This window comes from Montipora capricornis, chromosome 14, assembly GCF_036669925.1.
Source record: "Montipora capricornis isolate CH-2021 chromosome 14, ASM3666992v2, whole genome shotgun sequence".
Taxonomy (NCBI): domain Eukaryota; kingdom Metazoa; phylum Cnidaria; class Anthozoa; order Scleractinia; family Acroporidae; genus Montipora; species Montipora capricornis.
In genome coordinates, this window is record NC_090896.1 from 19,102,143 (window position 1) to 19,117,142 (window position 15,000).

Genomic DNA, 15,000 nt, shown 5'->3' on the forward strand with positions numbered 1-15,000 from the left:
CCTCCTCTCGCGTTCCTGGTAGTCCTGGTTTGGCTCGTACCGCTTCATGTGATCCAGCACACCTCTACACTCCTGGTCCAGTATACACCCACGCTACACAAACTTTGGGTTCCGTTGGCTCAACTAGTCACAGCACTGTGTTCTGCCATGCTAGCACTGGTGCTCAAACTCCATCTCCACTTATTGAGGACCCACCTCACGTTCCACCCTCGCTTCACCCAACGAGTGAATGTTTTCTTTCGACCATTACTGCCACAATGGAGAAAATGAGTGCTAACCACGATCTCCCCCCACTTCAGGTGCTCAAGTTTAATGGTTCCCCTGAGAGATACCCACTATTCAGACAGAGGTTCCACCAGATGGTAGAATCGAAATCTTTGGACGAACAGACCAAGATGGCTCGCCTGTTGCAGTTCCTCGAAGGCCCTGCTCTTAGAGCTGTACAGAGATACGAGGCCGTATCGGGAGGCCTAGCAAAGTCATTGGAAGTCCGGCAAAATCGTTTTGGTCAACCATTCAAAATTGTTAGAGCGTGATACCTTGAATAAACGACCTGCTATTGCCCCTCAAGATAAGGAGGGCCTCCAACGCTATGCTGACTTAGCCCAAGTTATGTATGACACACTCGAGTCTATGGGATGTTTAGGAGAAATGAACACGGACAGTCTCGAGTAATTGTTTTTAAGTTTGCCCAAATGGCTTCATCAAGACAAGTTTCGGGAACATCTAAAAAAGTTGGAACGCCAAGGACAAATTATGCCTACATTCAAAGATGTTGTTGAGTTCCTGAATGATCGAGCTGATTTGGCTAATCATCCGTTTTTTAGCAAGCCCCTCGACTGAGGTGAAATCCCTCAGGCGAAATGAAGATCGTGACAAGACGAACCTGCGTCACCAAACTACTCTTACCACAAGCAGCATTAAGGAGGACAGCAGATTTGCAAGAGTTAAAGACGTCAAACCCAGCAACTACCTCTTGTGTACAGAGCTTCACCCACTCTATCGTTGTGAAATGTTCAAATCTAAGCCCATTGAGGAAAGAAGAGAGCTAGTTTTTAAAAAACGGATTTGCTTCAACTGTATCAATTCTACAGAGCATTTGGCTAAATCATGCAAATCACCCGTACGGTGTAAAGTAACGGGATGTGGAAAGTCTCACCACACGCTGCTTCACCAACCAAGTCCTACCCGAGGAAATGCTGATCATCAAACGAGCAACACAGAAATCACAGTCATCCCAGCCATCACAACACCCTTGCCGAGTATTCAAGACGCGACTTCGAGCACATGCACTGCTGCAACCGTAGCTGAATCCTCCGAGATTTTCCTGCAGATTATCCCCCTCAGAATTATTGGCGATAATGGAAGACATATGACTACTTACGCCTTGATAGACTCTGGCTCTGACGTTACCATGATCGATCCATCCCTCGTCCAGCAGCTTGGTATTCAAGGAGAAGAAGGACAGCTGCTTCTCTCCATAGTGAGCCAAAGAGACAGGCAAGAGAAAGGAGTAAAGGTTGACTTCAAAATAGCTCCTGTTGACGACTCACACACTGAACATGTTACCGTCCACAACGCGTGGGCTGTTCGAGATCTTACTATCCCTCTTAAGAACGTGACTGCACGCAAGAGGCTAGAGCAATTGTCGCATTTGCGTCATGTACCATTCCCTGAAATTGAAAGAAAGAAAGTTTCTATCCTGATTGGAAAAAGCCTTCAGGAAGCCTTTATTCCGTTGGAAGTGAAAAAGGGGAAACCACATGAGCCGTTTGCAATACGATCCTGCCTTGGCTGGAGTATCCTCGGTGGCTGCGTTAGTGGAAGCAGTAAGCGCCAGTTCAACCTAAATCATGTTTCGTCTGAAGATGTCTCTCTTAATCGGCAATTGGAGGAATTCTGGCAAATTGAGTCATGCGGAACTGTTAAAGAAGATTGTGGCCCTATGTCAGTTGAGGACCGGAAGGTGCTGAAGATAATAGATAACACGATTTCTATGGTTGATGAACATTATCAGATGGGCCTACCCTGGAGGCAAGAGGAACCTTACCTCCCATTCAACAGAACCCTAGCAGAATCCCGTCTTCAAACCCTGAAAATGCGATTTAATCGCGTTCCTGGCCTAGAAGAAAAATACCGAACTGTTATAGACGACTACGTTGCTAAGGGATATGCAACTCAGCTCAGTGAACGAGAGGCCTCCAAGAGATCGAAGGTCACCTGGTATTTGCCACATCACCCGGTGTTTAACGTTAACAAGCCCAACAAGGTACGCGTAGTATTTGACGCTGCCGCCCGGTTTAATGGCATCTCCTTGAATGATCGATTGTACCATGGCCCAGATCTCACAAATAATCTGGTAGGCGTTCTCACCCGTTTTCGAGAAGATGAAACCGCCTTCACAGCTGATATTGAAGCAATGTTCCATCAGGTCAAGGTTCTTCCCGATGACGCAGACGCTCTAAGATTCTTGTGGTGGGATGCTGCTCCTAGGCAACCTCCTAAGGAATATAAGATGCTCGTTCATATATTCGGTGCGACTTCATCGCCTTGCTGTGCCAACAGGGCACTCCGACAGACAGCAGATGACAATAAGGGCCGGTTTAGCCCCGAGGTTATCAAGACAATATACAGGAATTTCTACGTAGATGACGTTCTGAAATCTGTGCCAACGACAGATCAAGCAATCTGGCTCGCAGAACAGCTGACAAAACTATTGAGGGAAGGTGGATTCCATCTAACGAAGTTCACAAGTAATAGCCGGCAAGTTGTAGAGGCCCTACCTCAAGATAAACGAGCGAACCCATCTATCAATCTTGACCTTAACCAACTTCCCGTCGGGCGCGCAGCTTCAGATACCTTTCAATTCAAGGTCGTTCCCACAAACAAGCCGCCCACCAAACGTGGTATTCTTTCAACAGTTAGTTCTCTCTTGGATTTCTGGGCCCATTCATTCTCTCAGTCAAGATCATCCTCCAAGAATTCTGGAGAATAGCTGTCCAGTGGGATGATCCTATACCAGAACCTTCACTAACACGTTGGTATAAGTGGATTGAGTCTCTTCCCCTCGTTGCAAATATCAAGATTCCACGATGTTTTAAGTCCTTTTCTCTGCGGGTAATTCGAGACGTCCAAATGCACTATTTTTCAGACGCGTCGAACCATGGTTATGCTGCCGTAGGTTACTTAAGGCTGGTTGATGATACAGGAAAGATTCATTGCGCCTTCGTTATGGGAAAGACCCGCAATTCTCCGCTGAGACAATGGTCTATTCCACGCCTTGAATTTCAAGCGGCTGTGGTTGCTTCGCGCCTGCACCTGCTTCTACGTGAAGAACTCGACACACCCCTTCATGGAGTTACATTCTGGTCAGACTCCTTGACGATCTTGCAGTACATTACAAACGAGAAAAAGCGATTCAAGCCATTTGTTGCAAATCGAGTGAATGAAATCCGCGAAGCCTCCACTCCTTAACAATGGCGTTATGTGCCAACATACTAACCTAACCGTAACCCAGCAGACGATGCGTCCAGAGGACTAGACCTACGCGCTCTAAAGTCAAATTGCCGCTGGCTCTCTGTCCCGAGTTTCCTCCAAGAGCCTGAAGACCAATGGCCGACTAAAAGGATCGGTAACATCCCAGAAGACGACAACGAGGTTCAAGTCCAAAGTACAGTCATGATGATTGACCGCGGATCATCATTGGATCAACTTCTTCGCCGTTGTTCGTTGTGGCCGCGCCTGTTAACTCTTGTCGCCTGGTTATTACGGTTTATCAACCATATCCAGAACAAAAGCAGGGAGAAAGGAAGAATATCTCTGTCAGAGATGCGCAGCTCCTCCAAGAAAATTGTGCAGTTGGTACAGCGCCTAGCGTTTTCCGAAGAGATTGATTCCTTGAGCGAGGGACGTCCAGTTAAATGTCAGAGCAAGCTCGCCAATCTTCTTCCTGTGCTCATAGAAGGTACCTTGCGCGTGGGAGGAAGAATCCGTCACGCTCCTATTACGTTCGAGGCTGCTCATCCAGTTCTACTTCTGAAGGAACATCCTATTTCTTCCTTAATTGTACGCTATTACCATGAACTCCTGGGTCACACCGGGCATGAGCACGTACTTTCCGCCATGCGTCAACATTTCTGGATTATTCAAGCTAGATCGCTCATACACCATGTTCTGCGAAAATGTATCGCTTGTCGTAAACGAAACGAAGCATTCATGAAACAGCTGATGCCGACCTGCCGAAAGAACGCCTCACCCCATACGATCCACCGTTTACCTACACAGGAGTAGATTTCTTCGGACCATTCCATGTGAAGCGTAGACGAGGTACCGATAAGGTCTATGGCTGTCTTTTTACCTGCTTTACAAGTCGTGCCGTTCACATAGAAGACGTGAGTTCGCAGGAGACCGATGCCTTTATACAAAGTCTCCGTAGATTCATCTCAAACCGCGGATGCCCCAAGGAAATCTGGAGTGACAATGCTACAAACTTCGCGGGAGCGGACAAAGAAATTCGCGATTGCATCCGCCAATGGGATCAGGAAGACTTGAATAAACGGCTGCTAAAGGACGAGATTAACTGCTCACTGTGTCCTATGCCCCAGTGGAAATTCCAACCTCCAACCGCGAGCCACATGAATGGGGTCTGGGAAAGGTTAATTAGAAGTGTCCGAAAGATTATGAAAGCGATCCTTGGCAACCCAAACGCGTTGATCGGACTGGAAGCCTTGCGAACGGTTTTCGCAGAAGTTGTTATCATACTCAACAGTCGTCCGCTCACCCCTTGTAGCGATGATCCAAACGACCTCGAACCACTCACCCCGAATCACCTTCTGCTGGAAAGGAAACACCTTGCTCTCCCCCCTGGTCTATTTGTTCATGAAGACCTTTACGGAAGAAAACAGTGGAGAAGAGCCCAGTTCCTCGCTGACTGCTTCTGGAAAAAGTGGATCAAAGAGTATCTTCCAACATTACAAAAGCGCCAAAAATGGGTTCGCGAGAAAGGAAGTTTGAAGGTTAAAGATCTCGTTCTAATTGTCGATGAAAAATGCCCTCGTGGAAGATGGCTCCTTGGCCGAGTTCTGAAGATCTTCCCCGGCGACGACCAACGTGTCCGAGTAGCTGAAGTTAAGACGAAGAGTTCAACGCTTGTCAGACCAATATCAAAACTTGTGTTGTTGGAAGAAGAAACTTAGCATTTGTTTACTGTGAATAGTTCGTAATCTCATCGCAGTCTCGAGCGGTTAAACCAAGGAGTTTTATGTCTTTTCAAGAAGTTCAAGAACTTTAAGGAATGATTAATTGACTTTCTTTGTCTCTGAATGTCGCAAATTCAGCCAAGCCCCCCAGGATGTTACGGTTTTATTTCTTTGTTTTGCCTGTAATCAACACCTATTTTCTGCCCTTTGTTTTCGGTCTCTGTTCAATGTGTTAGCCTTATGTTTAGTGTTGAAATTGCACACAGTAATTTTCCCAGCATATGTAAATTCATGTCACTAATCTCGTATATATATCAAAATCGTTTTCATTGTCTCACTCGCTCTCCATCCTAATCCAGCAATTGGTAAGTGTTTTTTCCGTCCTCGTTATAAGTTTAACTAGCCGGATTCGTTGTAACAATTCACTTACTCTGTTTGTATTTTCTTTAGGTATTTATCAACCCTTTGCATTAAATACAATTGCTGGTTTTTTAAGAAGTCATGCGTTAATCGTTTCCCTGGCCCTCGCCACTTCAGTGACAAGGTAGGGGCGCCTATAACTCCACTTAAAACCCAACTAAGGATCAAATTCATGATGCACGACCGAAGTCAACTTAGCGGATGACAAGGAAGGATCCTCGAAGGATACAGGCTAATTTTATATTATAGAGAGTGTAGGAGAGAAACCCTAACAATGCACACCCCAAATAATCATATTTTTAACTGGGTAAATGTTTGAAAGAAAATTTGCCCGGAGCGGGATATATATAAGATGTAATCCAGGGAATGCGGGTTCGATTCCCACTCACGGCATATGTGTTTTTTCATTCAAAATGGATCAGTCAGTATTTCGTACTGGCTCGTGACTACATCGTTGGATTTCCAGTTCTTCATTCTAAATATAAATTGGTATTTCTGGTAGCCTGTGAATCTTCTTCGGATGATCCGATGTAGTCCTGTTCCTGAATGATAAAACGCCGGGGAGCCCCGCGGCTAACAAATCACCTCTCTGATTGCTCTGTTTCCAGCAGGGTTGTCGTGATGGTGCAGTGGTTAGCACACCTGACATGTAATCCAGGGAACGCGGGTTCGATTCCCACTCACGGCATATGTGTTTTTTCATTCAAAATGGATCAGTCAGTATTTCGTACTGGCTCGTGACTACATCGTTGGATTTCCAGTTCTTCATTCTAAATATATAAATATATCATCGTTGGATTTCCAGTTCTTCATTCTAAATATATAAATATATATATATATATATTTATATATTTAGAATGAAGAACTGGAAATCCAACGATGTAGTCACGAGCCAGTACTCCTCAACTTGGACTGTGCATCCATTTGCGATCCTCCTGGGGGTGATACGTTGTTGGCTCAAGGGATCTACGTAACTGACTCTTTAAATTAATTACCCTTGTCCGCCTGTGAATCACATGTTGATCCAGCGTTATCACATAGAAAAACTGGCCCATTAGGGAGTCCCACGTAAATGCCACACCTTAAGTGATAAATCAGCCATGTTCCCAGCATGGTTGTCCTGATAGTGTAGTGGTCATCACACCCGACTAGTGATCAGGGGGACGTGGGTTCAAATCCCGCTCAGGGCAATTACAGTTTTCCCCAGAAGTTGTCCAGTGTTGAGTTTCCCATAACTTTCTCTCAATTTCTCCTCAACTTGGACTGTGCATCCATTTGGGATCCTCCTGGGGGTGATACGTTGTTGGCTCAAGGGATCTACGTAACTGACTATATATATATATATATAAATGAATGAATAATCAGGACACGATCATACTTTTGCCTCTGGTTTTCATACAGGTCTGTTTCGTACAGGACATTTAGTTTGTCCTGCACTAAACGTCCTGTACGAAACAGACCTGTATGAAAACCAGAGGCAAAAGTATGATCGTGTCCTGATTATTCATTCATTTGTAATTGCCCTACCGCATGGTATAGAGCACTCTTAGTACAGCAAATACAAGCCTACTTTACGTATATATATATATGTTGTAGTTTGGAATTTTTTTCAGGTCAAATTTTTTTAAACCCAGGTTAAAATTTTCCACCTAGTTCATAATATTTAAACTAGGTAATTTTTTTTTACCTAGGTTATTTATCAACTGTCTAAAAAGGGCTTTTATTTATGGGGTGTAGTTTAAAAAATAGGGGCGGGTTTTTTGGGGGGGTTGTAAAATGAATTGTAAACACAAAAAAAAAAAGCAAATGGCAGCCCAAACGCCATGTGTAAACAAAGATACTTTTTACCAAAAACTAGACGAATTAAAGGCTTCGAGAAAAACAAGCAAGAGCAAAGTCAACCTGTTTATCGACGATGAATTGTACGATAAAGCTACCCAATGCCTTCAAAACAAGGAAACCGAAGTACATGTACTAACACAAGATGAAATAAATACAATCAAGAGAAAGAAGTGGAACTTCAAAAACGAAGACGGCAAAATTGTGAGTAAGGAGCAAAAATACGTTGTTCCAAAGAGAGAACTCCATGAAATTTTGTGTCACAGTCATTCGGCCATCGCTCACCGCGGACGAGACAAACTTGAAAATTATATAAACATTAACTATGCTGAGATACCCCAAATAGTTGTGAAACTATTTGTATCTCTTTGCAGCATTCACGAACAACAAAAATCCGTTGCAGACCATCTGAAGAAACCAGTGGTACACCCCATCATCGCAAATAAATTTCTTTCACACGTGGAAATCGACTTGATAGATATGAGAAGGTTATGTTCATGCAGCGAGGGACATAAATGGATTTTACACATCACGGACCATCACACGAAATTCTCGTGGCTTTTTCCATTAATTTCCAAGCAAACAGAACAAGTTATAAGTTGTTTAAACCAGCTATTTTGGCAGTGGGGTTTTCCCAAAAAGTTGCATTCCGACAACGGAAAAGAATTTAAAAATCAAAAGATGTCCAGCTTCTGTCAGAGCAATAACATAAAACAAGTGCATGGAGCTCCACGCACACCTACTACCCAAGGACTAGTCGAGAGAAATAATAGAACAATAAAGGAAAACATTCGAAATATTCTTACAGAGAAGAAAGAAAGTTACAACAACTGGTGTACAGTGTTAGGAGAAGCAGCCTACAAGAAAAACATTACAGTGCACCGTGCTGTTGCCCAAACACCATATGAACTAGTGTTAGGTATCAAGCCATGGAGAGAAGAAATGCGGGCAAGTGTACAAGAAACAGATACTGACAAAGGGGAACAAGAAGAAGAGACAAACAATGAGCAACAAAGGCTTGACAGTGAGGATGAAACAGTAGAAATGAATGTCCAGCAAACTCCAACATTGACAGATGAAAACAGCACAGATGACATTCAAACTAACGAACAGCAACAAGCAAAAGAAACTAAAAGTTCTCGCTCCAAAAAACGCAAAAAAATCAAAGAAAGGCAAGAACAGTACAACAAAAAATGAAGCAATCCAGACCTAAAGTAGCCAAATTTCATGTCAATGATTATGTAAAAATAAAAATTGATAAGGTCGATAAGACACCCTTGCACCCCAATACATTGCTAGGAAAAATAATATCAATAGAGCCTGCGAATGGTTATGCCCAAGTGGTTACTGAATTTGGAGTTATAGACACCCAAATTTCTCCGAGCCGACTTCACAAGAGTCAAAACACAGGAATAGCATTGGATTACTCCAAACATATTACATTTTCGCGTGCTTGCAAAATGGCAATTAATCAGTAATTTCCCGATGTATTTAGAACAGATACACATAAATATTTATCAATAATATTTGCATGCACTTTTGCAATTATGTATGAAAACAAGAATAAACACAAATACAAATGAATAGTAGAATATATGTTTTATTAATCTACAGCAAACTCTGAGAGTTAAAATGGCTGATTCCCCTTTGACAACTGTCACCGTTCATACATGACTATTCCATAGAACATCACTGGTATGTTGTGTCCCAAACCTAACCCTGAAAGCTAACCATTTGAAATTAGTGCTTAACCCTAATCACTAAACCCAGAGAAATTATATAACCTAGGTTAAAAAAAATTTAACCTATAATTTAGGTTCAAAAAATTATAACCTAGGTTAAAAAAAATTTAACCTATAATTTAGGTTAAAAAAATTATAACCTAGGTTAAAAAAATTATAACCTAGGTTAAAAAAATTTGACCTGAAAGTAAAATTTAACTGCAACATATACATATATATATATATATATATATATATAATTTGAGTGTACAAATAGCGACAGCAAACTACTAGCAGAACCATTCAATGAAAAACATATTGCCGTGAGGGGGAATCGAACCCGCGTCCCCCTGGTTACTAGTCGGGTGTGCTAACCGCTGCACCATCACGACAACCCTGCTGGAAACAGAGCAATCGATGAGGGGATTGATTAGCCGCGGGGTTCCCCCGCGTTTAACATTCCGGAACAGAACGTCCATCTGATCATCCGGGGATGATTCACACGCTACCAGCTAATAACAAATTATATTTTTGAATTAACAAGGCTGGAAATCCAACGATGCAGTCCCAGGCTAGTTGTGTATCCTTCGGATCCTACTAGCCTGGCACTACATCCTTGGATTTCCAGCCTTGTTAATTCAAAAATATAATTTGTTATTAGCTGGTAGCCTGTGAATCATCCCCGGATGATCCGATGTACGTCCTGTTCCTGAATGTTAAACGCCGGGGAAACCCGCAGCTAACCAATCACCTCATCGATTGCTCTGTTTCCAGCAGGGTTGTCGTGATGGTGCAGCGGTTAGCACACCCGACTAGTAACCAGGGGGACGCGGGTTCGATTCCCACTCACGGCAATACGTTTTTCATTGAATGGTTCTGCTAGTAGTTCGCTGTCGCTATTTGTACACTCAGATTACTTAAAATTTCTAGCAAAGCGTTGTGTATCCTTCGCATCCTACTAGCCTGGGACTAGATCGTTGGATTTCCAGCCTTGTTAATTCAAATATATATATATTTGCACTGAGCGGGATATTTAACAATTATTCCATGAGCGGGCATTGGATATGAGATGGTAAATAGCCAACGAGGCGCTTAGCGCCGAGTTGGCTATAACCACTCTCATATCCAACAAGCACGAATGGAATAATTGTTTTATTAAACAACTCCAAAGGTTTGGAAGTACAAAATACAAGCGAAAAAAGAGAGAAAATCTTAGCGAAATCGAAAAAAGTTGATGAAGATGCGATGTTGTGTAATACCTCGTGGTCAGACAGACGCAGGCTCATCACAAAAACATTTCTTACCTTTTTGCGTATCTCTAAGCTTCGAAAGTGATCCAAACTTTCCACAAAAACGTTTTTCTTTTGCTTTATACCGAAAGAAATTTCGCTTTCTGGCGTAAACGTTTTTAGTTTAGCAACGCTAAGCGCAATCATTTACCATATAAGGTCAAACTAAGGTATATGAGCTGATAACCGAGATTGAGTGAACCAATCAGAGCACGAGAATTGCATTATCCGAGGTTGAGAATTTAATAAATAAATAAATATATATAAATATATAAATTCTTGAACTTGGTTTGAATGCATTTTCAGAGAGTGCTCAACTCGCTGAGGAGCATTTGCACTAATAATAAACTGGTAGTTCATCGTTTAATTAAACGATGAACTACCTCTGAAGTCTTGAAACCAGTTTATTATACATATAATGCAGTTGGCTTGTACGGCCTTTTGAGGTCCCGCTCTCGTTAATGCCTACAGCTCTCATACGGGGATTTTCCCAATAGTTTTACAATGAAAGCCGCAGGGCTGTACGGGCCATATGATAATTACTTATAACACATTTAGGTTGGCATGGTCAATACTATAGATTCAGTTACAAATGGGCAAACTCTTACACACTGTAACAAGAACTAAAATAATTGGGTTTTCAACATCAGTAAGTCCTATTTACGAATGTTAATTTGTAAACAAAATCAAGAGACCATGACCAAGTTGCCAGTTTGTCTCATTTTCAGAAAAAAACAATAAACGAGCCAGTTTCAGCGTGGTTTTGACTAGAATAGATACTCCAAAATAACGTGAAACACTTAGGCTTGTGTATATTAAGTGCCAAACGATCTAACTTAAGTTTTATTAAGTTAAAAAAATATGTGTAACCAAAACAATTTATGAAAAATAACCATTCTCCAATAAGTGCCGAGGCTTAAATAGTGCAGATTAGTGCTTAACACTGCAAACGATACTACTTGGGGTGCATAGAATGACCGGTTTTTGTCTCCTTGTTTGGCCCTGAAGTTGTAAGTTGTGTTACGTAGTTGTCATAAAGTGCCTCACTTTATTTTGGAGTATCCATTTTAGTCATAACCGTTTCAGCATAAAATATTCTTTAAAATGAATAAAATGGCTTAAAATACACTTCCATGCATCTTGAGACAAAAGTAGTAATTACCTAAAGAGAACCATTTAGACATTGAAACACCATTTTTGTAATCTATATGTACAGGAGACAGGAATTATATGCAAAAGATCAAGCACTGAGTGCCACAGACGTGCAAGTGCTTGTGTTTGGCAAACAAGGGTTTTTCTTGCTGTTCCTGTTTGTATGGAAAGGAAACAATCACACATTTGGCGAAGGTACTCAAACAAAAGTTGTTATTTTAATTAACACTCTTCTTCCCAGTTAGGAGAAGGCTTTTGTATGAGCTGGGCTGCTGAGCGAGACGGAAAAAAGACATCTGCCCTGGATGGAAACTCGTTTTGCCGCCGTCTACTACCTTAGAAGATGCTTTTCAATTCATACGCCCTATTATGTCTGCTGATCATGCGTTGAATTATCCAGATAAGTGCCAGGATCACTACTCATTTCGTGTATAACCCCTCACTTCAAAATACAATATTTATTTCGTTCATTATTAGTATTGTTGTTCAACAAATTAATATATGCTATTCTACCAGTGTTTTTTTTATCTTTTCCTTGAGAGAGGTTGCACGAGAACTTAAATTGTGTCTTCCCTTTTTCTTAAGAAAAAAGTGCCATTTTCATCTTTTGTCCTCCGTCATCAGAATGTCCAAAGCCCTATAGATGCTGTATCCACGTAGAGCGAGGAATGCTAAGAATTTATGATGCTATGTGTTGTTTAACGTATAACCACACGACAAACAACTGCTAATTGGGTATATTTGATTAACTTTGCTTTTGTAGCCAGCATCAGTGAGTTCGATCAACTGAAAAAAAATGCAAACATTTATTTCTTCTTTCGGAATGGCTGCATGGTGTTACTTTCCTCTTGATTGTGCTTAAAGTTTTAAGTTCGCAAAGACAATAGTTACATGTACATTAGTCACCACCCGTAAAATTTTGTGAAGTTTTATTTGTATATACCCGACAAATAAATGGCACTTTTCGCACTTTCTAAATGACTAGCTTAGAGGTGATTAGGAAATCACTATTCATCTCTGGCTAAGAGACGTATTCCCGTAATTGCCATCATTTCAATACATTAATGCGTACATATCATACGTACGTACGTGCGGACATACATATCCTTCATTTAACTTGATGAAAGATTAAAGTCTGAAATAAAGATTAAAGCAATGTCTGGTCCCAGAAAATGTCCATACCCTCCTCACCCACGGAAGGTCACTGGAAATTCCCCGAGGGAGGAGAAGACGAGAGCCAGAAATTTCCCAGAGGAAGGGGGACTCAAGTCGAACTGATCTTTTCCAGGCACTGAGAAACATGTCAAATACTTACGTATTTTTCGCTTACGACCAAGAAACGGAGAGAAACAAATAAAGCTCTTCTCCACTCAGGTTGGACTTGGAACTTCCAAAGAGGACGAAATTGGAAATATTATCATCGCCAAGTAAACATGGCCTACCCACATCGTGTGGCAAGTGGAACACCTACAAACGATTAAGTCTAAACTTAAAACCCATCTATTTAGGCAGTTGTAGTTTATGTTTATTTTGATTTTTACTAATTTTTATTCCATTATCCAATTGATATTATATTTACATTACCATTATTGTAAAGGGCCGCTGGATCTTTGGGAAGCGCTGCGCTATGTAAGTTATGTATTATTATTATCATTATCTCATCTCCAGATCCCTAACCGAGAGTCACATTTTCATGGGATAGTTCTTCCTAATTGAAAAAACACCGAAGAGTTTATATTTTTATGTGGCATTAAAATTATCTTTGTGGCTTTGGGTTTTCACTGTCCTAAATTACTATACATGAATAATCATGCCAAAAGTAATAAACTTTATAGTGGCATCATGGGGATGGAAAATGCCAAAGTTAGAGTGCGCAACAATTTACTGCATCTTAGGAGGCTATGAAGTTGTAAGACTTTACAACGTTCCACCAAAGAGGAGACAAACGTTATGCAAAACGTTTTCACTTCAAGTGCAAAAATATTTGGAACTTTGATTTCGCTGATGAAAATATTGTCTCTTGTAGATTAATCAAAGTACCACTGTAGTTGCTCGTTGATATGAAAGCTACCGTAATTGTTTGAAATTGGCAGGCTGAAGTTTCCTTTATGCACTAGTCAGTGTGATATAACAGCTGGGTAATGGTGTAACAGCACAGGGGGCTCTCATATGCGACTAGATACCCAAAATAACGCATGTATGTGAGGTGATCCCCTTTGATGGAATTCAATAACCCTGTAAAAGAATTCTACTATTTCTCCAGTAGGCATACGATTACTCTTACGCATAACACATCCTTTATAAAGAGCTGCACCATTTGTTCAAAGTTCCTAGCACAGGCGACAGGGTCTTTTTGAATAAAGTCTCGTTTTTGTTGCCAGGTCATATTGTTAATTTCATCATCAGCCGGTTAGCTCCTGGTGCAAAGCTTAATATCTTCGCAAAATTTTCAGTGATATCTGGTTGTTGCAGTAAAGTATCTGTGACACCAGACTGTCGTTCTTCCACCTCGCACCACTCATCATCACTGTTGTCTTTGTTATACTAGAGCATTTTGAATGTTTTCAGCTATAATTTTATTTGAATGTATACCAGGAACGCTGGTACTTGTGGTTTGAACATTATAGAATTCTTCCCATTCATTAATGTTACTTATGCCTACAGCAGTTGGATCTGAAAGAGCAATGACCACATTTTCTGGCCAATTGTCCCTCACTAGTATGCACAAGGTAGTTTGATGCTTCTAACACTTTGGCTGGTCGGACATTTTCATACTTAAATGATGCTTGTAACTTAAGCGTTGTTTCAGTTTAATTCGTATGGTTTGTGGGCCTTGGCAAAGTAATTACTGTTGAAATCGCATATGCTGGCACTTTAACACCGTTACCATGGATAGATAATACCATTCCCTAGGAAGTTCACATATTTACATAAACGTTTTTTCAAAAGAGTTTAATTTAGACACTGTTTTTTTAGGGAACTGCACCTTGTTTGCTTTAGAACAGGGAGGTAACGTCCCTTTAGTTAGGTTAGAATGCCAAGTAGAGTAGATCCATTCAGCATTATCAACACTTTTTGTACCACTTATACATGCCTGCACCAAACTTTGCGAACAGTTACCACTATAGTTGGTACTGTTACGCTTAGAGAAAGATGATCTGTACCATAACTGATCACAGCAAAACAATTCAAAGCTCTTGTGATGACTTCAAAAAAAAGCATAATACTAAACGCCCTCACAGCTTACACTTGCTCAGGTATTTCTAGATTTAACAAGGTTATTATATGACAAAGAATACAAATCTGACAACTTCAAAAGGGTGCTTAAATAAAGTTCTTAAGTTGCCCACCTCTGGCGGACAACTTTAGATTTCTTTATTA

General features: G+C 41.1%; 4 protein-coding genes and 1 non-coding gene across 5 annotated transcripts; all 5 read left to right on the forward strand.

The window, feature by feature from the left end:
- Positions 1-790: 790 nt before the first annotated feature.
- On the forward strand, positions 791-2,995 carry LOC138031590 (uncharacterized). Its single transcript, XM_068879259.1, has one exon. It carries the CDS (start codon positions 791-793, stop codon positions 2,993-2,995), a length of 2,205 nt encoding a protein of 734 aa, XP_068735360.1.
- Positions 2,996-3,135: 140 nt separating this feature from the next.
- LOC138031591 (uncharacterized) lies at positions 3,136-3,474 on the forward strand. Its single transcript, XM_068879260.1, has one exon. The coding sequence runs from the start codon at positions 3,136-3,138 to the stop codon at positions 3,472-3,474; it is 339 nt and encodes a 112-aa protein (XP_068735361.1).
- A 354-nt stretch (positions 3,475-3,828) lies between these two features.
- Positions 3,829-5,195, forward strand: LOC138031592 (uncharacterized). The gene is made up of 2 exons (XM_068879261.1): positions 3,829-3,964; positions 4,225-5,195. Exons 1-2 carry the CDS (start codon positions 3,829-3,831, stop codon positions 5,193-5,195), a joined length of 1,107 nt encoding a protein of 368 aa, XP_068735362.1.
- A 1,038-nt stretch (positions 5,196-6,233) lies between these two features.
- On the forward strand, positions 6,234-6,306 carry Trnat-ugu (transfer RNA threonine (anticodon UGU)). Its single transcript has one exon. It is a non-coding gene; the product is annotated as a tRNA-Thr (tRNA).
- Positions 6,307-7,424: 1,118 nt separating this feature from the next.
- Positions 7,425-8,654, forward strand: LOC138031593 (KRAB-A domain-containing protein 2-like). The gene has a single exon (XM_068879262.1). The coding sequence runs from the start codon at positions 7,425-7,427 to the stop codon at positions 8,652-8,654; it is 1,230 nt and encodes a 409-aa protein (XP_068735363.1).
- Positions 8,655-15,000: the final 6,346 nt, after the last annotated feature.